The sequence below is a fragment of the Gopherus evgoodei genome, unplaced genomic scaffold, assembly GCF_007399415.2.
Source record: "Gopherus evgoodei ecotype Sinaloan lineage unplaced genomic scaffold, rGopEvg1_v1.p scaffold_49_arrow_ctg1, whole genome shotgun sequence".
Taxonomy (NCBI): Eukaryota; Metazoa; Chordata; order Testudines; family Testudinidae; genus Gopherus; species Gopherus evgoodei.
The window spans coordinates 663,452-688,975 of NW_022060070.1; the positions used below are offsets into that span (position 1 = coordinate 663,452).

Genomic DNA, 25,524 nt, shown 5'->3' on the forward strand with positions numbered 1-25,524 from the left:
ATGCCCGGCCCCTCCCGCAGCCAGGGAGAGAACCCAGGAGTCCTGGCTCCCAGCCCCGCCGTGAGCAAAGCTCCCCCTTCCCATCAGGGAGTCACCCCGCAGATGCCCAGACTGGTGGGGCTGGGCGGGGGAATAACCCCACCCCCTGGCACCGCCCCCGGCGGGGATAGTCGCTGTCCGGTCCGCGCCCCCTCCCCTGGCCGGCGGAGCCGGGTGAGAGCGGGGCGGGGTCCTGCCAGGCGGGGGGTTTGCGGGGGCAGGGCCGCCCAGAGGATTCCGGGGGTCTGGGGCCGTCGGCGGCCGGCGGCTCCGGTGGAGCATCCACACCAGCCTGCGGGAGGCCAGCGGAGCCGCGGGGCCGGCGAGCGGCGAAATGTGCAGAGCCGGCCCTGTTCGCCGGGGGGGCCCTCCGTTCCGGGACCCGCCCCGAAGAGCCGCGGCGGTAATGCGGTGGCGGGGGGTCCCAGCGGAAGGACTCCCCCCCCGCCAGCGAAGACCGGGAGCAGAAGAAGCTCCGGGGCCCCCGAGCGAGTGAAGGACCCCGCTCCAGGGGCCCCGAAAAACTCTCGTGGGGGCCCCTGCGGAGCGCGGGGCCTGGGGCAAATTGCCCCTCTTGCCCCCCCGGGCGGCCCTGCTGGGGGGTCCTGCCCAGCTGTTCCAGGTTCTGGGGCCCCCCATGGAACTGCACTGGGCTGGGTCCCGGGGGGGGAGTCCCCTGATGGCGGGTCCGGGAGGGGACCCCCGGCCGCGGGGGTCTCGGAAGCAGGTGCCTGGGCCAGCTGGGGTGTCTTGGGGTATCTCCCTCAAGCTACGACCGGGGCCCCCTCCCTTGCCCTGCAGCGTCCAGGTGTGTGCGGGGGGGTCCCCCAGCGGTGCAGTAACCCCTTTTCTCTCGGCAGTGCCTGGTGCTGGTGGCAAGGGGGCACCCGGCTCAGTGCCTCCCATGGGCCAAGCCCAGCAGCTCCCCTCGGGAGCCCCGGGGACCCTCGGGAGCCCCTCCCCAAAGGACTCTGCCCAATTGTCCCCGCCCAGGTCCCCTGCTTCTCCGGGCCCCTCACCCAGGGCCCTCACTGCCCCAGTCTCTCCGGGCCCCCCGCCTGGGGTCCCCGCTCCCCCAGTCCCCACACCTGGGGCCCCGGCTCCCCCAGTCCCCCTGCCCCTGCCCAGGGCCCCTGCTCCCCCAGTCCCCACACCTGGGGCCCCTGCTCCCCCAGTCCCCCCGCCCCTGCCTGTGTCCCCTGCTCCCCCAGTCCCCACACCTGGAGCCCCTGCTCCCCCAGTCCCCCCGCCCCTGCCTGTGGCCCCTGCTCCCCCAGTCCCCACACCCGGGGCCCCTGCTCCCCCAGTCCCCCCGCCCGTGCCTGGGGTCCCTGCTCCCCCAGTCCCCACACCCGGGGTCCCTGCTCCCCCAGTCCCCACACCCGGGGCCCCTGCTCCCCCAGTCCCCCCGCCCGTGCCTGGGGTCCCTGCTCCCCCAGTCCCCACACCCGGGGCCCCTGCTCCCCCAGTCCCCCCGCCCCTGCCTGTGGCCCCTGCTCCCCCACTCCCCACACCTGGAGCCCCTGCTCCCCCAGTCCCCACACCCGGGGCCCCTGCTCCCCCAGTCCCCCCGCCCCTGCCTGTGGCCCCTGCTCCCCCAGTCCCCACACCCGGGGCCCCTGCTCCCCCAGTCCCCACACCCGGGGCCCCTGCTCCCCCAGTCCCCCCGCCCCTGCCTGGGGCCCCTGCCCCTGGGATCCCCCCGCCCCCAGGGGACGCGCTGGTGCCCACTCGACGGCGCAGCAAGATACGCAGCTTCCACTGGACAGTGATCCCGGCGGAGCGGGTGTGCGGGCGCCCCAGCGTGTGGACAGCCAGCAGCCAGCATGACCGCATCCCCCTGGACGTGGTGCACCTCGAGGAGCTGTTTGGGGAGCAGCCGGCCTGGGGCCCGCAGGGGCCCTTGCTGCTGGGCCGGCCCCAGGGCCAGGTGAGCCTGGGTCGAGGCTGGCCCCACAGGGGTCTGGGGTCCCTCTGTCTCCCCGGGGTCCGTGCTGCATCCTCAGCCCAGGACAGGCGCTTGGCGGGCTGGCCTCTGCTTTAGTCCTGCGGGCTCCTCGCGTGCTGCCCCCCATGGGGGGACGAGCGCGGGGGGGTTCGTGCTGCGCCCTGCCTGAGGCTGACCCCCATCCCTGCAGTGGGTCTGAGGGGCTGGGCCGGGCTCTGTAGGAGCAGAGCCTGCCCCCCGAGACACTCTGCTGTGCCAGGCTGAACTGCCCCCAGCCCCGGGGGCTGTGTGTCCCAGAGCTGGTCTTTGCCTCCCTCCCCCACCCCTCTCTCTTCTCCCCATGCTCACCCCACCCTTCCCCCCACCACTCTCCCCAGGTCTCTCTCCTCGACTCAAAGAAGAGCCTGAATCTGGAGATATTTCTGAAGCAGTTTAAGAGGTAAGAGCAGGCAGGGGTGGGATGGAGCGACCTGGCACCACAGTGCCCAGGGTCAGACCAGCCGAGGGGAACAGGGTCAGGGTTGAGGGGTGTGACGCAGTAGGGACTGTCTGTGTGGGGGAAGGGAGGGCAGGGGAGGACTGTAGGTGAGGGACAGGACCTGAGCCTGTAACCTGAGCCAGGCAGGGGGGAGAGGGGTCAGCACCTTTGCCCGGGAAGCTGGACAGAGGAAGGGAGCCTGCTGGAGAGGGTTGGGTCAGTTTCGGTTTGGGGCTGGGTGGTTGGAATTCAGGGAATCCCAAGCTGGGATCTAAGCTCCCTGCCCCCCAGAAGGACTCGATTGAGGGGTCCTGACTGTGCTTACAAGCTCTGCTGTAACCTACATTCCTGTTGTCCAATAAACCTTCTGTTTTCCTGGTTGGCTGAGAGTCACTGTGGGTCCCAGGAAGAGGGGTGCAGGGCCGGACTCCCCCATACTCCGTGACACTGGTGGCAGTGGCAGGAGATACTGCACCCCGTGGACGGCGCTTCCTGCAGTAAGTGACTGGGGAGCAGTAAAACGAAGGGGTGATTAACCCCTGGGAGTGTGTGCCCAGCGAGAAGGACTTTGCAGTAACAGGGTCCCCCGGGGGATTGCAGTGAGCGGTCCCAGGGGCGGAGGAGTCTGCAGCTCGACCCTGGCAGAGAGGTGGTGACCTCAAGAAGGGCTGGTGCACTAGGGGTCCCCCTGGAAACCGTGGGGAGCGGCGAGCACCCCAGCCTGTGAGTGGCCAGCAGGAAGAGGTTTGCCAAGCGGTGCAAGTGTGACCTGCTGGAGCTGTGCAAGCAGAGGGGGCTGCGCAGAGGGAGGCTCACCAAGGACCAGCTGATTGCCCAGCTGGAGGAAGGAGATCGCTTGAATGAACGGAGCCCTGTCTCTGGGGGAAGCAGCCTGGCAGATGCAGCGCAGGCACCAGTGTCTGTCCCCGCTGGGAGCGGTCAGCTGGCTGCTGAGGGCTTCCTGAAACCCCTCCTGCCTAGGGGACGGGCAGGAAGGAGATCAGTGAATACTGAGGGCACCGTGACACCCCTGGACAGCAGGGGATCCTCCTGGCAAAGCTCACCCCCCAGCAGGGGATCCTCCCGGCGACGCTCGGCATCCGTGGAGCGGAAGCAGCTGAAATGGGAGAGAGAGCTAAAACTGAGAGAGCTGGAGGATCGTGAGAGACAGAGGGAACATGACCGGGAGGAGAAAGAGAGACTGCGTCAGCATGAGCTGGAACTGGCCAAGCTGAGGGGCAGCGAGCCCCCAGCTGCAGTGAGTGAGGGGGGCCCAGGACTGCGCGGAGCTTTGATAAGTGCATCCTGGCCCAGCGTAAGGAGAGGAAGGACATGGATGATTTCCTGGAGGCCTTTGAGACGGCCTGCGAGCTGCACTAGGTAGATCCTGCGGACAGGCTCCGGGTTCTTATCTCCTTACTGGACCCCAAGGCCGTGGCATTGTACCGCCAGCTGGGAGAGGAGGAGAAAGGGAACAACGAACTATTCAAGCAGGCCCTGCTGCGCGAGTCTGGGCTGACTCCTGAGATGTACCGGGAGAGGTTCCGGAGTCAGGATAAAACCCCTGAGGTCTCATATCTGCAACTAGCCGTCCGCGTGGAGGGATACGCCAGCAAGTGGGCAGATGGGGCACAGATGAAGGAGGACGTGTTTAAACTGCTGGTACTGGAGCAACTGTATGAGCGGTGCCCATCCGACCTGAGGCTGTGGTTGAGGGACCAAAAGCCAGAGAACCCACAACATGCAGGGCGGCTGGCCGATGAGTTTGTGAAGAGCCGGTCAGGGAGTGGCAGGCAGGAGTCCCAAAGGAACAGGCCTGTCCCAATGCAGAGAGAGAGTCACCCTGGGACCTCCCAAAGGGGGAATATGGAGAACCCCCTCCCAAGGGGAACGCCCAGCGTCAGGGACAACCGACCGGTTCGAGGGGACCAAGGGGATATGAGCTGCTATCACTGTGGCCAGAGGGGCCACATACGGTCCCAGTGTCCCAGACTCAAGGTTCTCGGTTTATAGGGTGGGCGCAGGGCTGTCCCTGCGGAGCGAGTGCCTTGTTCCCCTGGAGGTGAATGGGAGGAGGGTCAATGGATACTGGGACACAGGCACTGAGGTGACGCTGGCCCGGCCCTAGGTGGTGGCCCCAGATCAGCTGGTGCCCAACACCTACCTGACCCTGACGGGTGGACGGGACCCCATTCAAGGTGCCTGTGGCGAGGGTGCATCTGAAATGGGGAGACAAGGAGGGCCCCAAGGAAGTGGGGGTGCACCACTATTTGCCCACTGAGGTGTTGATGGCGGGGGGGAGATCTAGAGGATTGGCCAAGCAACCCCCAGAATGCCTTAGTCATGACCCGTAGCCAGAGCCGGCGAGGGGCACTACTCCCTGTCCTTGGGAAGGATGTCACCCCGGAGGCACAGAACCCTACCCTGGTGGGGAGGGAACACCCAAGGGCAAGGCTCAGGGGGGCTGTGGCTCCTGACCCAGCCAACGAGAGAGAGCAGGTCCACATCCATTCCCCAGCTGCTGAGTTCCAGGCCAACTTGCAGAAAGATCCCTCCTTGCGGAGGCCAAGGGACTCGGCTTACCTCAGTGCGGTACAGACCATGGGGAGAGGTTGCAAGGAGAGGTTCCTGTGGGAGAAGGGGTTCCTGTACCGAGAATGGGCTCCTCCAGGGGAAGTAGAGTCATGGGGGATCAGGAGGCAGCTGATGGTTCTCCAGAAGTTTCGCCCCAAGCTGATGTACCTGGTTGATGACATCCCTCTCGCAGGGCACCAGGGAGTCCGGCGCGCCAGGCAGAGGCTGCTACAGAACTTTTACTGGCCTGGGGTCTTTACCCATGTCTGACAGTACTGCCAATCCTGTGACCCCTGCCAGAAGGAGGGGAAGGCCCGGGACAAGGGGAAAATGGCTTTGAGGCCTTTACCCATCATAGAAGAACCTTTCCAGAAGATGGCCTTGGACATAGTGGGACCTCTCAGGAAGACAACCTGGTTGGGAAAGAAATACATTCTGGTGGTGGTAGATTTCGCTACTCGCTACCCCGAGGCGGTGGCCTTGTCCTCTATCGAAGCAGACATCGTGGCAGATGCGCTGTTGACCATTTTCAGCCAGGTGGGATTCCCCAAGGAAGTCTTAACGGACCAGGGATCCAACTTCATGTCGACCCTGCTCCGGTGCTTGTGGGAGAAATGTGGGGTCCGGCACAACTGGGCCTCAGTGTATCACCCCCAGTCCAACGGGCTGGTGGAAAGGTTCAACGGGACGCTGAAGATGATGCTAAAAACATTTATAAACCAGCACCCGCAGGACTGGGACAAGTACTTACCTCACCTGCTGTTTGCGTACAGGGAGGTACCCCAGGAATCTACTGGGTTTTCGCCTTTCAAACTGTTATATGGAAGGCGGGTAAGGGGGCCCCTGGACCTGATGAGAGATGAATGGGAGAGGAAGGCTGCTCCCGAGGGAGAGTCAGTGGTGGAGTATGTCCTGACCTTCCGGGAAAGACTTGCTGAGCTCATGGGCCTGGCCAGGGAGAATCTGGCCCAAGCCCAGAGGAAGCAGAAGGTCTGGTATGACTGCATGGCACGGGCCCGCGCCTTTGCTACCGGGGATCAGGTGATGGTTCTCATCCCCATGAGAAAGAACAAACTCCAGGCTGCCTAGGAAGGGCCCTTCAAGGTTGTCAAGCAACTAAATGAGGTAAACTATGTGGAGGAGCTGTCGAACCAGGCTCATCACCGCCGGCTGTACCATGTGAATATGATGAAGCCATATTATAACAGGGGGAATGTGGTGTTTGCCGTGTGTGGACATTGGGAGGAGCAGGGAGATGACCCTTTAGTGGATCTATTCCCTGGGACAAAAGCTGGTTCCCCCCTGGAGGCAATTCCCCTCTCTGATCAGCTGTCCCTGACCCAGCACGCTGAGATCAGAGGGGTGCTGCATCTGTACCGACAGCTGTTTTCCAACCAGCCTGGACGCACTAATTTATATGTCCACCAGGTGCAGACCGGGTCACATCCCCCTATAAGATGCTCCCCTTTTTGGGTCACTGGGAAAACTTCCCAGGACCTAGAAAGAGAGGTCAGGGACATGCTGGCGTTGGGGGTGATCCAGCCGTCTTCCAGCCATTGGGCCTCGCCAGTGGTGCTGGTTCCCAAGAAGGATGGGTCAATCCGGTTTTGTGTGGACTATCGAAAGCTCAATGCCATCACCGTGTCTGATGCCTACCCTATGCCCAGGCCTGACGAGCTCCTAGACAAGCTGGGAGGTGCTCGGTACCTCACCACCATGGATCTTACCAAAGGCTACTGGCAAGTGCTGCTGAACGCAGATGCCAGGCTGAAATCGGCCTTAATCACCCCTCTGGGGCTCTATGAGTTTCTGACCCTGCCCTTCGGCCTCAAGGGAGCACCGGCCACCTTCCAGCGCCTGGTGGATCAGCTACTGAGGGGGATGGAGAGTTTTGCCGTGGCGTATATTGACGACATCTGCGTCTTTAGCCGGACCTGGGAGGACCATGTGTCCCAGGTTAAACAAGTGCTGGACTGACTCCAGGATGCTGGGTTAACCATAAAGGCTGAGAAGTGCAAGGTGGGGATGGCTGAAGTATCTTAGCTGGGCCATCGGGTGGGGAGCGGCTGCCTAAAGCCGGAACCAGCCAAGGTGGAGGTGATCAGAGACTGGCCCGCTCCCCAAACCATAAACCAGGTCCAGGCCTTTATGGCAGTGGTCCCCAACGTGGCACCCAACGGTGCCATGATGCCCACTGGGGCATTTATGTGCGCCCACCTAGTGCTCAGCAGGGGAAAGAAGCCGCGGTCCTGCGGTTGCCGGGGATAGAGAACTCCAGGGCTGCAGGTGCCAGTGCTCTCTGTCTCTGGGTGGCGCGGGGCGGCGGCTTATCCAGAGAGAAGTTGCGGCTCCCTGCCTGCCAGGGACAGAGAACTCCAGGGCTGCGGGCGCCGGTGCTCTCTATCCCCAGCAGGCACAGGGCTGCAGCTTCTCTCTGGCTTCAAGAAGAGAAGCCGTGGCCCCACGCCTGCCGGGCATAGAGAACTCCAGGGCTGCAGGCGCAGGGCCCGCCTAGTGCCCAGCAGGGGAGAGATGCCAGGGCTCCCTGCCTGCTGGGGATAGAGTACTCCGGGGTTGCAGGCTGCGCAGCTTCTCTCAGGCTACTCCCTGCACTGCCCAGAACTGCCGCCAAAACAAACAAACAAACAAAAACGCTCCACCTCTGCAGAATGGACCGAATGCTGCCCCGTAGCATGTGCTGACCAGGCATCTGCTTGCTCCACTGGTGCCTAGAGCCACCCCGGGGTGTGAGTATTCTTCCTGTACTGATACTGCTGTTTTCTTGGGCTTTGCAATTTAGTACTTTTTTAACATTTTGCTCCAAAATGAGTGGTTCAAATAAGAGACAACGTACGTATTATTTCAACCCAGAGTGGGAAGAATAAATAATACGAAAACCATCATATTTAATAATGTACAAATATAAAATAAGCCTTGAAAAATTGTTGGCGCCCGCCACACTCTTCTGAAAACATCTATGTGCTGCTGGCCACAAACAGGTTGGGGACCCCTGCTTTATGGGGATGGCGGGGTACTATCGAAGGTTCGTGCCCACTTTAGTGCCATAGCCGCCCCCATCACGGAGCTGTGCAAGAAGGGGAAGCCAGACAAGGTGATCTGGACTGAGCAGTGCCAGCAGGCTCTCCGGGCGCTGATTTTGACAAGCCCTTTATGGTGTTCACCGACACCTCAGACACGGGACTGGGGGCGGTGTTGATGCAGGAGGATGAAAAGGGGGAGAGACACCCCGTCGTGTACCTGAGCAAGAAGTTGCTACCCCGGGAACAAAGCTATGCGGCCATCGAGAAGGAATGCTGGCCATGGTGTGGGCCCTTAAGAAACTGGAGCCATATCTCTTTGGGCGACACTTCACCGTGTGCACCGACCACTCTCCCCTGACCTGGCTGCGCCAGATGAAAGGAGCCAACGCCAAGCTCCTGAGGTGGAGCCTGCTCCTGCAGGACTATGACATGGACGTGGTCCATGTGAAGGGAAGTGCCAACCTGACAGCGGATGCGTTGTCCCGGAGGGGGGGTCCTGAACTTCCCCAGGTCACTGGGCAGAGTGACCCCGCTCAGTTCAGTCTCGAAGGGGGGAGAGATGTGATGGAGTAGGGGCTGTCTGTGTGGGGAGTGGGAGATCTGGGGATTATTTTAGGTGAGGGACAGGATCTAGGCCTGTAACCTGAGCCAGGCAGGTGGGTAGGGGGAGTCAACACCTTTGCCCGGGAAGCTGGACAAAGGAAGGGAGCCTGCTGGAGAGGGTTGGGTCAGTTTCGGTTTGGGGCGGGGTGGTGCAGTGCAGGGAACCCCAAGCTGGGATCTAAGCTCCCTGAACCCCCAGAAGGACTCGATTGAGGGGTCCTGGCTGTCCCTCCAAGCTCTGCTGTAACCTGCATTCCTGTTGTCCAATAAACCTTCTGTGTTACTGACTGGCGGAGAGTCACTGTGGGTCCCAGGAAGAGGGGTGCAGGGCCGGACTCCCCCACACTCCATGACAGGGAGCAGCTGGCAGTGGGAGGGGAGCCCCAAGCTGCACCATAGACCCTCTCATGTGGGGGGTGGGGATGGTGAGGCTCCTTGGGGCAGGGATTGAGGGGTGGGGGTCTGGGGCTGCTTGGGGGCTGGTCTCCAGGCTGAGCTGACATCTCTTCCGCCCCCCAGGCCTGTGCAGCAGATTGTGGCCGATCTCCAGGCCGGCGCTGGTTCCCTGTATGGGGCTGAGAAGCTGCTGGAGCTGTGCAAGATGCTGCCCGACGCAGACGAGGTGAGGGGGCAGGAGGGCACAGGCAGTCCAGTCCCTGCGGCAACTCCCTGGGCTAATGCTCCCCGACTCTGTCCTAGCAGGTCAAAAAACTGAGGGCGTTCCAGGGCCCCTGGAGCCAGCTCTCGGACGCCGAGGCCTTCTCGCTGCTGCTTGTGGGGGTTCCCAGGTGAGAGCTCTGGGCACCCAGCGGGGGCGCTGGGGGGAGCAGGGTGGTGGCTGTGGGGGGGGGCCTTGGAGTGTGGGGGAGTCACTTCCTGGGACTCACAGTGACTCTCAGCAGCCAGTAACACAGAAGGTTTATTGGACAACAGGAATGCAGGATACAGCAGAGCTTGTAGGCACAGCCAGGACCCCTCAATCAAGTCCTTCTGGGGGGCAGGGAGCTTAGACCCCAGCCTTGGGGTTCCCTGTGTTCCACCACCCAGAACCCCTCCAGCCCCCCTCTTCCCCTCCCCCCTGCTCCTCCTCTCCTTTGTCCAGTTTCCGGGGCAGAAGGTGTCACTTCTCCCAACCCCCCTCCTGGCTCAGGTTACAGCTCAGGGAGCTTCTTTCTCCTCCCCAATGTAACCTCCCTACAACATTCCCAGGTCAAATCTGCCCTGCTCCATCACAGGGAGTGTCTCCAAGTATGGGGGGCTGTGGGGTGGGGGACTGAGTTGGGGTGATGGCTGCTACCTCCACATTGCTCACGTAGGCTGCAGGCTGACTCCTTCCCCCGGGGCCCCTGCCCTCCTCTGGCCCCAGAGCTTGCTGGGTTGAGGTGGGCACGACCCACAGCCAGGGCTGAAACCAGACCTGTTCTGGCTACAGACATAGCACAGGTGTGATGTTGGAGGGTTGTAAGTGATCCAGGACGAGCCGGGCTCCGTGTCCAAGGGGCCCGGCTCAGCCAGGGAAGGACTGGGCTTTTGTAGTGAAGTGGGAATGGTTTTCATGTTTTGTCTGAACAGTGTGTGTGCCTCAGTTTCCCCACATGTTACTCAAGTACTGAGGTGGTGGGACAAGGGGGTGTGATTGTTGCAGACACCCCTAGAGAGCAGGTGCGACTGCTGACGGGCTGAGGAGAACAACTGACACTTGTAGCCTGGCAGCTGCTGACCGGGTCTCCTCCTTTGCAAGGGGGGTTGATGCAGCCCAGGTGACCTGCTGGACCCTGAAAGGGACAAAGGAAGGAGGAGGGCAATGGCTGTGATGGAGGCCGGGCAGCTGGAAGCGAGTCAGTCTCCTGGTTGGGGACTCAGGGGCGAGGGCCTAGTGCTCTCGCGCCCCCATGGACTTTGCCGAAGGTCCCTGATCTCGGTGCTGCCAAGCTCTGTTCTACGCTGGGCTCCCCACGATAATGACCCGTCTGTGTCACACGCAGGCTGGGGGTCACGGCTGGCTGCAGCGTGGGGGGCAGGACCCTTTGGGGGTGAGGCTCCCCCAGGGGTCCCACCCAGGGGGACTCGCTGTGGGGAGCTCATGGGGTGATCAGGGGCTGAACGCTCTGAGGTCAGACCCAGGAGGTGCCAAAGTGGAGCAGGATCCTTGCCCTGAGACAGGTGCCCTGAGGGGAGACGCTGCCCCAGAGTCCTGCTTGGTGTCACGCCGAGTGGGGCTGGGACCCCCAGCTTGGGCACCTGGCACAGCTCTGCATTCCTGGGGCCTGGCTTGAAAATAAGAACGGCCATACTGGGTCAGAGCAAAGGTCCATCAAGCCCAATTTCCTGTCTACCAACAGTGGCCAGTGCCAGGTGCCCCAGAGGGAATGAACCTAACAGGGAACCATCAAGTGATCCATCACCTTTCACCCAATCCCAGCTTCTGGCAAACAGAGGCTGGGGTCACCATCCCTGTTCATCCTGGCTAATAGCTATTGATGGACCTATCCTCCATGAATTTATCTAGTTCTTTGTTGAATCCTGTTATAATCTTGGCCTTCACAACATCCTCTGGCAAGGAGTTCCACAGGTTGGTTGTGTGTTGTGTGAAAAAATACTTCCTTTTATTTGTTTTAAATCTGCTGCCTATTAATTTCATTTGGTGACCCCTAGTTCTTGCGTTATGAGAAGGAGTAAACAACACTTCCTTATCTACTTTCTCTACACCAGTCATGATTTTATAGACCTCTATCATATCTCCCTTCAGTCGCCTCTTTTCCAAGCTGAAAAGTCCCAGTCTTATTTATCTCTCCTCATACAGAAGCTGTTCCATACCCCTCATCATTTTTGTTGCCCTTCTCTGAACCTTTTCTAATTCCAAAATATCTTTTTTGAGATGGGGAGACCAGTCTTCATGCAGTTTTCAAGATTTGGACATCTCATGGATTTATATAGAGGCAACATGATATTTTCTGTCTTATTATCTGTCCCTTTCGTAATGATTCCCAACATTCTGTTTGCTTTTTTGACGCTGCTGCATGTTGAGTGGATGATTTCAGAGAACTATCCACAATGACTCCAAGGTCTTTCTTGAATGGTAACAGCTAATTCAGACCCCATCATTTGATATGTATAGTTGGGATTATGTTTTCCACTGGGCATTACTTTGCATTTATCCACATTAAATTTCATCTGCTATTTTGTTGCCCAGTCACCCAGTTTTGTGAGATACTTTTGCAGCTCTTCGCAGTCTGCTTTGGTCTTAACTATCTTGAGTAGTTTTGTATCATCTGCAAATGTTGCCACCTCACTGTTTGCCCTTTTTTCCAGATCATTTATGAGTGTGGTGACTAGGACTGGTCCCAGACCAGGCCCCGGGGGACACCACTATTTACCTCTCTCCATTCTGAAAACTGACCATTTGTTCCTACCCTTTGTTTCCTGTCTTTTAACCAGTTACCAGTCCATGAGAGGCCCTTCCCCCTCATCCCATGACAGCTGAGGGTCCTTGTCAAAGGCTTTCTGAAAATCTAAGTCACTATATCCCCTGGATCCCCCTTGTCCACATATTTGTTGAACCCCTCAAAGAATTCTAGTAGATTTGGTGAGGCATGATTTCCCTTTACAAAAAACATGTTGACTATTTCCCAACAAATTATGTTCATCTATGTGTGACAATTTGTTCTTTACAATAGTTTCAACCAATTTGCCCGGTACTGAAGTGAGGCTTCCTGCCCTGTAGTTGCCAGGGTCACCTCTGGAGCCCTGCTGAGGACGGGGTGGGCTCTGTGTTCCTGGGGCCTGGCTGGGAAGGGGACGGGGACGGGTTGGGCTCTGCGTTCCTCTGGCCTGGCTAGGACCAGGACGGGGTGGGCTCTGCGTTCCTGGGGCCTGGCTGGGATGGGGACAAGGACGGGGTGGGCTCTGCGTTCCTGGGGCCTGGCTGGGATGGGGACTGGGACGGGGTGGACTCTGCGCTCCGGGGTCCTGGCTGGGATGGGGACAGGGACGGGGTGGGCTCTGCGTTCCTGGGGCCTGGCTGGGACAGGGACGGGGACAGGGTAGGCTCTGCGTTCCTAGGGCCTGGCTGGGATGGGGACGGGGACGGGGTGGGCTCTGCGTTCCTGGGGCTTGGCTCGGCTGGGGACAGGGACAAGATGGGCTCTGCATTCCTGGGGCCTGGCTCGGCTGGGGACAGGGACGGGGATGGGGTGGGCTCTGCGTTCCTGGGGCCTGGCTGGGACAGGGACAGGGTGGGCTCTGTTTTTCTGGGTCCTGGCTGGGACGGGGACGGGATGGGCTCTGTGTTCCTGGGGCCTGGCGGGGACGGGGACAGGGATGGGGACAGGATGGGCTCTGTTTTCCTGGGTCCTGGCTGGGACGGGGACGGGGTGGGCTCTGCGTTCCTGGGGCCTGGCTGGGATGGGGACAGGGACGGGTGGGCTCTGCGTTCCTGGGGCTTGGCTGGGATGGGGACAGGGACAGGGTGGGCTCTGCGTTCCTGGGATCTGGCTGGGATGGGGACAGGGACGGGGTGGGCTCTGCGTTCCTGGGGCCTGGCTGGGATGGGGACAGGGACAGAGACGGTTACAGGGTGGACTCTGTTTTCCTGGGTCCTGGCTGGGACGGGGATGGGGTGGGCTGTGCGTTCCTGGGGCCTGGCTGGGATGGGGACAGGGACGGGGTGGGCTCTGCGTTCCTGGGGCCTGGCGGGGACGGGGACGTGGTGGGCTCTGCATTCCTGGGACCTGGCTGGGATGGGGACAGGGACGGGGACAGGGTGGACTCTGCGTTCCTGGGGCCTGGCTGGGATGGGGACTGGGACGGGGTGGGCTCTGCGTTCCTGGGGCCTGGCGGGGACGGGGATGGGGTGGGCTCTGCGTTCCTGGGGCCTGGCTGGGATGGGGACAGGGACAGAGACGGGGACAGGGTGGACTCTGTTTTCCTGGGTCCTGGCTGGGACGGGGATGAGATGGGCTCTGCGTTCCTGGGGCCTGGCGGGGACGGGGACTGGGGCAGGGACTGGGGCAGGGACAGGGACAGGGTGGGCTCTGCATTCCTGGGGCCTGGCGGGGACGGGGACGGGGTGGGCTCTGCGTTCCTGGGGCCTGGCGGGGACGGGGACGGGGTGGGCTCTGGGGCCTGGCTTGGCCCCCTAGGCAGGCAGGTCAGGTATGTCTCTGGCCTGGCACAGTCCTCCTTGTGGGCAGGGCTTTCCCAGAGAAGGGCGCTGGTGGGGCAGACTGCCCAGGCACTGCGTGGCTGGGACCGGGGTCCGGTTTGAAGTGGGGGTCACTGCAGGTGGACGAGGGTCTCGGGAACCCCTGGTTGCTGAGCTGGCTGCCGAGGCCAGGCTGGATCCTGGAGCTCAGCCTGGATCCCATGGGCTCGCTGCCCCAGCATCTCCGCAGCTTGGCCGCTCCGCTGTCACCTGCTCTGCTTCCCCCTAGCTACGTCCGGCGCCTGGAGCTGCTCGTCCTGAAGGAGGAGTTTTTCCCCAAGCTCAACTCGCTGAAATCCTCCATCCAGATCTTGACTGAGGCGGCTCGGGGTGCGTGTGGGGCTGGCCAGGGGCACTTGGAGGGCAGGGGAGGGGCTGGACCCTGGAGCAGAGCCCCCCACTCACCTCCGCCATCCCCTCTCCGCAGAGCTGCTGGGCTGCGAGGAGCTGCATGTCGTCATCCGCCTGGTCCTGAGAGCCGGCAACTACATGAACACGGTGAGCTCTGGGGCCGGGCCGGGGGGGGCTTGGCTGGGTCTGAGGGGCCGGGGGGGGGTGGCAGATCCAGTGGCACGGTGCCCTCGCCTGGCTCCGGGACAGCCCTGGCAGGCCCTGGGCAGGGCGTTGGCCCCCTCCGGGTCACACTCGCTGGGATCAGCCCCTCGGCTCCCCCACCAGGGACCAACCTTCGGAGCCCCCAGCCCCCATGACACACCGGGAGCCACCTCAGCGAGTGCCCCTGGTGGGACCCTGGCAGGAGACTTGTACCCAAAGGGAGCCAGGCACCTCCCGGCCTGACTCTGCAGTGACTCTGCCTGTGGGAACAGCAGGGGGGTGCCTGGGGGTCTGGACCCAGCACAGAGTCCTGGGTTAGCGCCGGGTCGGATCAGAGCCCGGAGCCCCCCGGCCCCTCTGTAATCCCCTCCAGGTGCGTGTCCAGCTGCCCCCGCGGCACTACCCCCGGCCCCTCCGTAATCCCCTCCAGGGGCGTGTCCGGCTGCCCCGCGGCACTACCCCGGCCCCTCTGTAATCCCCTCCAGGGCGTGTCCGCTGCCCCTGCGGCACTACCCCCGGGCCCCTCCGTAATCCCCTCCAGGGGCGTGTCCGGCTGCCCAGCGGCACTACCCCCGGCCCCCTCCGTTAATCCCCTCCAGGGGCGTGTCCAGCTGCCCCCGCGGCACTACCCCCGGCCCCTCCGTAATCCCCTCCAGGGGCGCGTCCGGCTGCCCCCGCGGCACTACCCCGGCCCTCCGTAATCCCCTCCAGGGGCGTGTCCAGCTGCCCCCGCGGCACTACCCCCGGCCCCTCTGTAATCCCCTCCAGGGGCGTGTCCAGCCTGCCCCCGCGGCGCTCCCCCCGGCCCCTCCGTAATCCCCTCCAGGGGCTGTGTCCAGCTGCCCCCGCGGCACTACCCCCGGCCCCCCAGTAATCCCCTCCAGGGGCGTGTCCGGCTGCCCCGCGGCACTACCCCCGGCCCCTCCGTAATCCCCCCCGGGGCGTGTCCGGCGCCCCCGCGGCACTACCCCCGGCCCCTCTGTAATCCCCTCCAGGGGCGCGTCCGGCTGCCCCCGCGGCACTACCCCCGGCCCCTCCGTAATCCCCTCCAGGGGCGTGTCCAGCTGCCCCCGCGGCACTACCCCCGGCCCCTCTGTAATCCCCTCCAGGGGCGTGTCCAGCTGCCCCCGCGGCACTACCCCCGGCCCCTCCGTAATCCCCTCCAGGAGCGTGTCCTTGTGCCACCCATCCTTAACACCCCCCGTCCCCCTCTGCCTTTACTATCCAGCTAGTCACACTGGCTGGCTGCCTGTGGAGGGGGGCCCATTCCTGGGCATTGGGTGCTAGGTGCCAAATGTCCAGGCAGTTGTCTTCTGGGCCTCGCCATGGGCCCGGGCCCCAGCCAGCCAGGCACAGTGACACCTGGGTCTCTGCCACAAGCAAACGCCCCCCCTGCTAACCGAGCAGCACATGGGGAAAGTGAGACACGCAGTGTTTGTACAGAACATGGTCACAGGGGGCAGCTTGGCCAGTGTCTCCTGACCCCTCACAGCAGATCCCTCTCTCACAGCCACTCCAGCCTCGCTCCCCACGTGTTTCTGAAGCCTCCCTAGTACAGGTGAAGATGGGAGAAAGGAAGGAAGTGGGGAATATTGGTTAGAGCGGGAAGTGTGGGGAGCCAGGACATCTGGGTTCTCTCCTGGCTCTGGGAGGGGTGTGGGGACTAGTGGTTAGAGCAGTGGGGGCTGGGAGCCAGGACTCCTGGGTTCTCTCCTGGCTCTGGGAGAGGAGTGGGGACTAGTGGTTAGAGGGAGAGAGGCTGCTGAGAGTACCTGTTTCCATAGCATGCACTTTCCTTGTCAGGGAGGCTACGCTGGCCATGCCGCAGGCTTCCGGATGGCCTCTCTCCTCAGGCTGGCAGACACCAAGGCCAACAAGCCAGGCGTGGACCTGCTGCACTTCGTGGCCATGGTGAGTGCGGAACGGGGATCACCCCCAGAGTCAGGGCTGTGAAGGGGGAACTGGGACTCAGGAGGGAGGCTGTGTTGTAGGGGTGCAGCGGGGGGGAAAAAGGAGGGTTGGGGCTGTCAGGGATCCACAGGATCGGGGTTATGCCCCATTTTTTGAGCAGTCTCTGGGAAGGACCCCGTCAGTGTGCTGGACCCCTGGGGAGCTCACTCTTCCTCCAGGCTGAGCCTTGTGGCCCCCCGTGTCCTGAGACTGCAGCTCTGGGCCTGCTGCCCCTAGTGAGTCCCAGAGCTGGGCCCCTTGCCCAGCATGGGCAGCGACGCTCCCACAGTGCTGCACAGCCGGGTTCCCCAGTGCCAGGCTGCAGTGAGCACCCCCAGGTGAGCCCTGGGCTGCGGGGCGCAGTCGGGCTTATCCCCACCCAGCCCTGTCACCTGCTGCTCGGCTCCTGGCAGAGGGGTGGGCAAGTCTAGGTCACGGGACCGTTCCTGGGGGGATTCTGTGCCAAAAATAAACAATTCTGCATGTTATGTTGGTCAAAATACCACAGTATCATCGTGCCCGTTTCGATTGGTCTGGTTATTTATTTCGAAACACCCACCAGCAGGTGTGGCTGGGTGTCACGAAGTCCCCAGGCGATGCTCTAGAACTGCTCCCCACAAAGCCAGGCAGGACTCTGGGGAGCCTCCTCTCCCTTGGAGCATAGACTCATAGACTCTAGGACTGGAAGGGACCTCGAGAGGTCATCGAGTCCAGTCCCCTGCCCTCATGGCAGGACCAAATACTGTCTAAACCATCCCTAATAGACATTTATCTAACCTACTCTTAAATATCTCCAGAGATGGAGATTCCACAACTTCCCTAGGCAATCTATTCCAGTGTTTAACTACCCTGACAGTTAGGAACTTTTTCCTAATGTCCAACCTAAATCTCCCTTGCTGCAGTTTAAGCCCATTGCTTCTTGTTCTATCATTGGAGGCTAAGGTGAACAAGTTTTCTCCCTCCTCCTGATGACACCCTTTTAGATACCTGAAAACTGATATCAGGTCCCCTCTCAATCTTCTCTTTTCCAAACTAAACAAACCCAATTCCTTCAGCCTTCCTTCATAGGTCATGTTCTCAAGACCTTTAATCATTCTTGTTGCTCTTCTCTGGACCCTCTCCAATTTCTCCACATCTTTCTTGAAATGCGGTGCCCAGAACTGGACACAATACTCCAGTTGAGGCCTAACCAGCGCAGAGTAAAGCGGAAGAATGACTTCTCGTGTCTTGTTTACAACACACCTGTTAATGCATCCCAGAATCATGTTTGCTTTTTTTGCAACAGTATCACACTGTTGACTCATATTAAGCTTGTGGTCCACTATGACCCCTAGATCTCTTTCTGCCATACTCCTTCCTAGACAGTCTCTTCCCATTCTGTATGTGTGAAACTGATTGTTCCTTCCTAAGTGGAGCACTTTGCATTTATCTTTATTGAACTTCATCCTGTTTACCTCAGACCATTTCTCCAATTTGTCCAGATCATTTTGAATTTTGACCCTGTCCTCCAGAGCAGTTGCAATCCCTCCCAGTTTGGTATCGTCCGCAAACTTAATAAGCGTACTTTCTATGCCAACATCTAAATCGTTGATGAAGATATTGAACAGAACCGGTCCCAAAACAGACCCCTGCGGAACCCCACTTGTTATACCTTTCCAGCAGGATTGGGAGCCATTAATAACTACTCTCTGAGTACGGTTATCCAGCCAGTTATGCACCCACCTTATAGTAGCCCCATCTAAATTGTACTTTCCTAGCTTATCTATAAGAATATCATGCGAAACTGTATCAAATGCCTTACTAAAGTCTAGGTATATCACATCCACCGCTTCTCCCTTATCCACAAGGCTCGTTATCCTATCAAAGAACGCTATCAGGTTAGTTTGACACGATTTGTTCTTTACAAATCCATGCTGGCTATTCCCTATCACCTTACCACCTTCCAAGTGTTTGCAGATGATTTCTTTGATTACCTGCTCCATTATCTTCCCTGGCACAGAAGTTAAACTAACTGGTCTGTAGTTTCCTGGGTTGTTCTTATTTCCCTTTTTATAGATGGGCACTATATTTGCCCCCTTCCAGTCTTCTGGAATCTCCCCCGTCTCCCATGATTTCCCAAAGATAATAGCTAGAGGCTCAGATACCTCCTCTATTAACTCCTTGAGTATTCTAGGATGCATTTCATCAGGCCCTGGTGACTTGCAGGCATCTAACTTTTCTAAGTGCTTTTTTACTTGCTCTTTCCTTATTTTCTCTTCTAAACCTACCCTCTTCCCGTAAGCATTCACTATACTAGACATTCCTTCAGACTTCTCAGTGAAGACCGAAACAAAGAAGTCATTAAGCATCTCTGCCATTTCCAAGTCTCCCGTTACTGTTACCCCCTCCTCATTGAGCAGTGGGCCTACCCTGTCCTTAGTCTTCCTCTTGCTTCTAATGTATTGATAAAAAGTCTTCTTGTTTCCCTTTATTCCCATAGCTAGTTTGAGTTCATTTTGTGCCTTTGCTTTTCTAATCTTGCCTCTGCATTCCTGTGTTATTTGCCTATATTCATCCTTCGTGATCTGACCTAGTTTCCATTTTTTATATGACGCCTTTTTATTTTGTAGGTCACGCGAGATCTCAAGGGTAAGCCAAGGTGGTCTTTTGCCACATTTTCTATCTTTCCTAACCATCGGAATAACTTGCTTCTGGGCCCTTAATAGCGTCCCTTTGAAAAACTGCCAACTTTCCTCAGTTGTTTTTCCCCTCAGTTTTAATTCCCATGGGACCTTGCCTATCAGCTCTCTGAGCTTACCAAAATCCGCCTTCCTGAAAACCATTGTCTCTATTCTGCTGTACTCCCTTCTACCCTTCCTTAGAATTGCAAATTCTATGATTTCATGATCACTTTCACCCAAGCTTCCTTCTACTTTTAAATTCTCAACAAGTTCCTCCCTGTTGGTTAAAATCAAGTCTAGAACAGCTTCCCCCCTAGTAGCTTTATCAATTTTCTGAAATAAAAAGTTGTCTGCACTGCAGTCCAGGAACTTATTGGATAGTCTGTGCCCCGCAGTGTTATTTTCCCAACATATATCTGGATAGTTGAAGTCCCCCATCACCACCAAATCTTGGGCTTTGGATGATTTTGTTAGTTGTTTGAAAAAAGCCTCATCCACCTCTTCCGCCTGATTAGGTGGCCTGTAGTAGACTCCCAGCACGACATCACCTGTGTTTTTTACCCCTTTTAGCCTAACCCAGAGACTCTCCACACTTCCGTCTCCTATGTCCATCTCCACCTCAGTCCAAGTGTGTACATTTTTAATATATAAGGCAACACCTCCTCCCTTTTTCCCCTGTCTATCCTTCCTGAGCAAACTATACCCATCCACACCAACATTCCAGTCGTGTGTATTATCCCACCAAGTTTCAGTAATGCCAATAATGTCATAATTGTATTTATTTATTAGCACTTCCAGTTCTTCCTGCTTATTACCCATACTTCTTGCATTTGTATATAGGCATCTAAGATACTGGTTTGATCTTGCCTCCCAGCTTCGCCCTGACCCTCCTTCCTCTCTGCTATTATAGCCCGTGCTCCCTCCTGTTTCCAACCCATCTCCCAGGTCTTGTTCCCCACTTACCTGTGGGCTTTGCTCACCTGTCCCCGTCGAACCTAGTTTAAAGCCCTCCTTACTAGGTTAGCCAGTCTGTGCGCAAATAAGGCCTTTCCCCGCTTCGAAAGGTGAACGCCATCTGTTCCTAGCAGTCCTTCCTCAAATAGCATCCCGTGGTCGAGGAAGCCAAAGCCCTCCTGGCGACACCATCTTCGCAGCCAGGCATTCACCTCCACGATGCATCTGTTTCTGCCCGGACCCCTACCTTCAACAGGAAGAATCGAAGAGAATACCACCTGTGCTCCAAACTCCTTAACCCGTACTCCCAGAGCCCTGTAGTCACTCTTGATCTGCTCAGCGTCACACCTCGCAGTATCATTTGTGCCCACATGGATGAGTAGCATGGGATAGTAGTCAGAAGGCCGGATAATCCTCGACAAAGCCTCTGTAACATCTCGGATACGGGCCCCTGGCAGGCAGCATACCTCCCGGGATGAACGGTCAGGGCGACAGATGGGTGTCTCCGTCCCCCTCAGCAGGCTGTGTCCAGGGCAAGAAGCTGACACGGCTTCACCTCCTGGGTCTCTCCTTGGAGCATTCAGCATCCTCTGCCCCTCCGTGCGCTTCCCACAGCGAGCCCGCCCAGGTGGGGTCCTGGGGAAGCCAGAGGGTCCTACACCCCCACTTTGCAGTCAGATGTGACTCTTAGCCAGTCAGTAACACAGAGGTTTATTAGATGACAGGAACAGGGTCTAAAACAGAGCTTGTAGGTACAGAGAACCGGACCCCTCGGCCGGGTCCACTCTGGGGGGCAGTGAGCCAGACCCCCACATCTCCACTTCACTCCTCGTCCCCAGCCAGCTCCAGACTCACAACACCCCCCAGCCCCTCCTCTCTGCTCAGCTCCTTTCCCGGGCCAGGAGGTCACCTGATCCCTTTGTCTCCAACACCTTCAGCTGGCACCTTTGCAGGGGAGGGACCCAGGCCATCAGCTGCTAGGAGACAGAGTGTCAGGCATTTAGGGGCACTTGCCCTTTGCTCTGCAGCAATCACACACCCTTATTCCACCACCCAGATACTTAAGAACTGCCATGGGGACACTGAGGCACCAACGCAGTGTTCAGAGCAAGCATTAAGACATTCCCAGTTCGTCAGACTGGGACAGTACAGCCAATGGAGAGAGTCAGGAAATGGGTTTGACCAATAGATTCCGTACACAGAGCGCGGAGTGAGAATTCATGTAAACCACAGCACAGAACTGGATTTCCCGCCCCAGCGGCAGCAGCCCAGTGGCTGGGGGAGTCGGGGTAATGAGGAGCTGAGGAAGAGGGCAGGAGCCTGGATGTGAACCTGGAGGGATGATGGGTGTCAATGGGAGAAGTATGGAACAGGTGTTTTTGGGGCGGGAGGGATCATTAGGGAGGTGGGCAGCTTCCCACATGCAGACCCTGGCTGACCCCAAGCTTCTCCCAATCAGTCAGGCACATCTGTCCCCCCCAGCCCCTGCCTCAGTGCTGTCACCCCAGTCTGTGTGACCCCCAGCAGCCCCATGGGCCCCGCTCTGTCATCCCCGCCACGTATCCCGTGTCTCCTCACCCCGCGGGCAGGGTGCTGTGAGGAACGCAGCCTCTGTCCTCTCCCCTTCTGCAGCTGGCTGCTCCGGCCCGTGAGCCCGCTACCCTCTGGTGTGTAAGAACATGAGAGCAGCCAGACTGGGTCAGACCAAGGGTCCATCCAGCCCAGTGTCCTGTCGGCCGAAGTGGCCAGTGCCAGGGGCCCCAGAGGAAATGAACAGAGCAGGGAATCACCAAGTGACCCATCCCCTGCGCCCATTCCCAGTGTCTGGCAAAGAGGCCAGGGACCCATCCCGGCCCAGCCTGGTGCCGCAGCAGCCCCTTGTGGGTGTAATTGCCACGTGACCTCAGGGGAGGGGGGGAATCTGCAGAGCATGTGAATTCTGAGCGTGTGCAGTGGCACAGAATTTCCCCAGGTGTATGATATGGAGGCTGAGGCCCAGCCAGCTAGATGACACCCCCACCTACGTCTTTTCATCCAACTGAGGGCAAACAGCCCTTTCCCCCCCACTGGGTAACAATGCAGTACAGAGGGAAAACTGAGGCACACATGGGCTTCCTGGAAATGTAACACAATATTCCCAGTGTTGGAGGATGGGGGCGTATGTTACTGCATGGGGGGTGGGTGGGAGGGTGCTGTGCTGGCAAGGGGACAGGGGAGTGTTGTGGGGTGCTCTGCTGTAGGGGGCAGGGTGCTGGAAGGACACTGGGTGCTGTGCGGGGCAGAGTGGTGGAGAGAAGCACTCTGCTCCAGGAAGTGTGGGTGGTGGTTTGGGATGGAGGGGTCACTAGGTGCTGTGGGGATGGGGCGAGGGGCTGTGCTGTGGGGGGCAGGGGTCACTTTGTCTCTTGCCCCAGGAGGCTGAGCGGAAGGACAGGAGCCTGCTGGATTTCCCGAGCAAACTGGATCACGTGGGGCTGGCATCACGGTGAGCTCCCCCTCCAGCCCCCAGAGCTGTACCCTGTGGGTCCCTCTGCCCTTGGGGTCTGGGGCCAACTCTGCCCTGGGGCGGGGTCTCTGCTCTCCCTAGTGTGGGGCTGGAGCCTCATGGGCCTGCCCCAGTGGGTGGGGGGGCGGATGGGGCATCATGGAGCTGACGGGTTCCCTCGCCCCGTCCACGTGCGCAGAATCCAGGAGCAGGAGGTGGCATCGGAGCTGCAGGGCCTGGGGGACCGCCTGGCAGGGGCCCGCAGCAGCCTGCCGGAGCTGGGCCCAGGACAGCTGGAGCCCTTCCTGCAGCTGGCGCAGGCAGAGCTGGGCGCGGTGCAGGCAGAGCTAGAGCGGCTGCACCAGGCCACGGCCACGCTGCGCGACTTCTACTGCGAGGACGAGGCTCTGTTCTGCCTGCAGGAGGTGTGTGCCGTGCTGCACGCCTTCGGGGGGCGCTTCCGGACGGCTGTGCAGGTACCCCCTGTCCCCCTGAACCTCCCTGTATCCCCCAAGCCCCCTGTACCTCCCCTGCTCCCCAAGTGCTGCATGCCTTTGGGGGGCGCTACCGGATGGCTGTGCAGGTACTCCGTGCCCCCTGTATCTCCTGTGCCCCCTCAAACCCCCTGTACCTCCCCTGCCCCCCAAATGCTGCACACTTTCAGGGGGTGCTTCCGGACGGCTGTGCAGTTACCCTCTGTGCCCCCTGAACCCCCCTACCCCTCCCATGCCCCCCAAGTGCTGTACGCCTTTGAGGGGCACTTCTGGATGGCCGTGCAGGTACCACCTGTGCTCCCTGAACCCCCCCTGTATCCCTCAAATCCCCGATACCTCCCCCCAAGTGCTGCACGCCTTCAGGGGGCACTTCTGGATGGCTGTGAAGGTCCCCCCTGAGCCCCCTGTATCCCCCAAACCCTCTGTACCTCCCCTGCCCCTCAAGTGCTGCATGCCTTTGGGGGCACTCCCGGACAGCTGTGCAGGTACCCTCTGTGCCCCCTGTATCCCCAAACCTCCCCTGCCCTCCAAGTGCTGCACGCCTTGCTTCCGGACGGCCGTGCAGGTACCCCCTGTATCTCCTTGTGCCCCTGAACCCCTCTCTATCCCCCAAAACCCCCTGTACTTCTCCTGCCCCCCAAGTGCTCCATGCTTTCAGGGGGTGCTTCCGGATGGCCGTGCAGGTACCCTCTGTGTCCCCTGAACCCTCCTGTATCCCCCGTACCTCCCCTGGCCCCAAGTGCTGCATGCCTTCAGGGGGTGCTTCCGGATGGCCGTGCAGGTACCCCATGTATCCCCCAAACTCCCTGTACCTCCCCTGCCCCCCAAGTGCTGCACGGTGCTTCTGGACGGCTCTGCAGGTACCCCTTGTGCCTCTGTATCTCCCTGTGCCCCCTGAACCCTTCTGTATCCCCCAAACCCCCTGTACTTCCCCTGCCCCCCAAGTGCTGCATGCCTTCAGAGGGTGCTTCCAGACAGCTGTGCAGGTATCCCCTGTGCCCCCTGAACCCACCTATAGCCACCAAAATCCCCTGTACCTTCCCTGCCCCCCAAGTGCTGCATGCCTTTGGGGGGCACTTCCGGACGGCTGTGAAGGTCCCCCCTGTACCTCCCAACCCCGCTGAGCCCCCTGTATCCCCCAACCCCCCCGTACTTCCTCTGTCCCCCAAGTGCTGCACATCTTTGGGGGGCACTTCCGGATGGCTGTGCAGGTACCCCCTGTATCTCCTTGTGCCCCCTGTATCCCCCCAAACCTCCTGTACTTCCTCTTCCCCCCAAGTGCTACATGCCTTCAGGGGGTGCTTCCGGATGGCCGTGCAGGTGCCCCCTGAACACTTCTGTATCACCCGTACCTCCCCTGGCCCCAAGTGCTGCATGTCTTCAGGGGGTGCTTCCAGATGGCTGTGCAGGTACCCCATGTATCTCCCTGAACCCCCTGTATCCTCCCAACTCCCTGTACCTCCCCTGGCCCCCAAGTGCTGCACGCCAAGGGGCGCTTCTGGGCGGCTGTGCTCAAACACCCCTGTCATTCCTCCGTGGGGTGGGGTCTAGTGATGAGAGTGTGGGTTCTATGGTGGTGCTGTGTGGGCAGTGGGGTCTGCTGGGGGCCTGTCCCTGAGCCCTGTTTCCCGCAGGAGAACCGTGCACGGGAGCAGGCTGAGCAGCGCCGGCAGCAGCTGGAACGACAGCGGCAGGAGAAGCGCCGCTCCATCGCCACGTGCTCGGCGCAGGAGCCGGAGCTGCAGGATGTGGAGCTCGATTTCCTGTTGACACGCACGCCCCATCTGTGCCGCCGGAGCCGCACCTCCCAGGGCCCCCGTACCGGGCCCTGCGGCAGCCTGGGCTTGGGGGCCAGGGTGCGCCCCGACCAGGCTGCCCTGCCGGAGCCCTCAACCAGGCTAAGCCGGCGCCACACGCTCGCCATCCTCCCAGCCCACCTCGAGCCCCAGGACTCCCTGGGCCCAGCGCCTGCCCCCCCACCAAGGCCCCCTGCCACCCCTGTGTGCAGGAAAGGGGGCCTTGTGTCCTGGCTTCCTGAAGGGCTCCCGTCCCCAGGGGCCTTGCCAAAGGCCATGGGCTGCTCCCTCAACACCTCACCCTCCTGCCCTTTCCCCAGCCTCTTCCGTAAGAAGGCCTCCTCCCCAGGGGCTATGGGGCAGGCTGGCCCTGTCTCCCCCACGGCCTCCCCCAAGGGCGTCTCCACCCTCGCTGGCTTCTTCCGGCGCCTCAGTTTGGCTGAGAAGCCGCTCAGGCCCTCCCAGAGCTGACGGATGACGGTGCCAGGGGTGGGAGTAGCTTTGCCCGCCCCTCCTGGCCCAGGGTGCAAGGCTGCCTTGCGGCTATAACGGGGAGACTGCTGGGGGGCCCATGCTCCTGCCTCCCCAATGCCATGGTCAGGGCCTGGGGACTTTGGTCCCCACCCTTCCCTCAGGGTGCCCTGGTCTCTGCCTTGGGCCTCCCCCCGGGCACCATCAGCCGCTCGGACATTTTAACTGTCCCTGTCAGCACCCTTTGCTGGTTGCTGGGTTTGTTTGTTAATA

At 60.2% G+C, this 25,524-nt stretch overlaps 1 protein-coding gene across 1 annotated transcript; it reads left to right on the plus strand.

Moving 5' to 3' along the window:
* LOC115643007 (FH2 domain-containing protein 1-like) lies at positions 1-25,524 on the plus strand. Its single transcript, XM_030546756.1, has 11 exons — positions 1-442; positions 1,752-1,969; positions 2,365-2,426; positions 9,203-9,305; positions 9,386-9,471; positions 14,116-14,216; positions 14,314-14,384; positions 16,245-16,352; positions 22,420-22,490; positions 22,690-22,966; positions 24,619-25,524. Exons 1-11 carry the CDS (start codon positions 1-3, stop codon positions 25,249-25,251), a joined length of 2,172 nt encoding a protein of 723 aa, XP_030402616.1. The 3' UTR covers positions 25,252-25,524.

Bases quoted from the DNA above. Each gene is read 5' to 3' on its own strand.
- LOC115643007 (XM_030546756.1), top strand. From the start codon at position 1: ATGCCCGGCCCCTCCCGCAGCCAGGGAGAGAACCCAGGAGTCCTGGCT. The intron at 14,217-14,313 runs GTGCGTGTGGGG...CCCTCTCCGCAG, and splicing joins CTTGACTGAGGCGGCTCGGG to AGCTGCTGGGCTGCGAGGAG. The intron at 14,385-16,244 runs GTGAGCTCTGGG...TTTCCTTGTCAG, and splicing joins CCGGCAACTACATGAACACG to GGAGGCTACGCTGGCCATGC.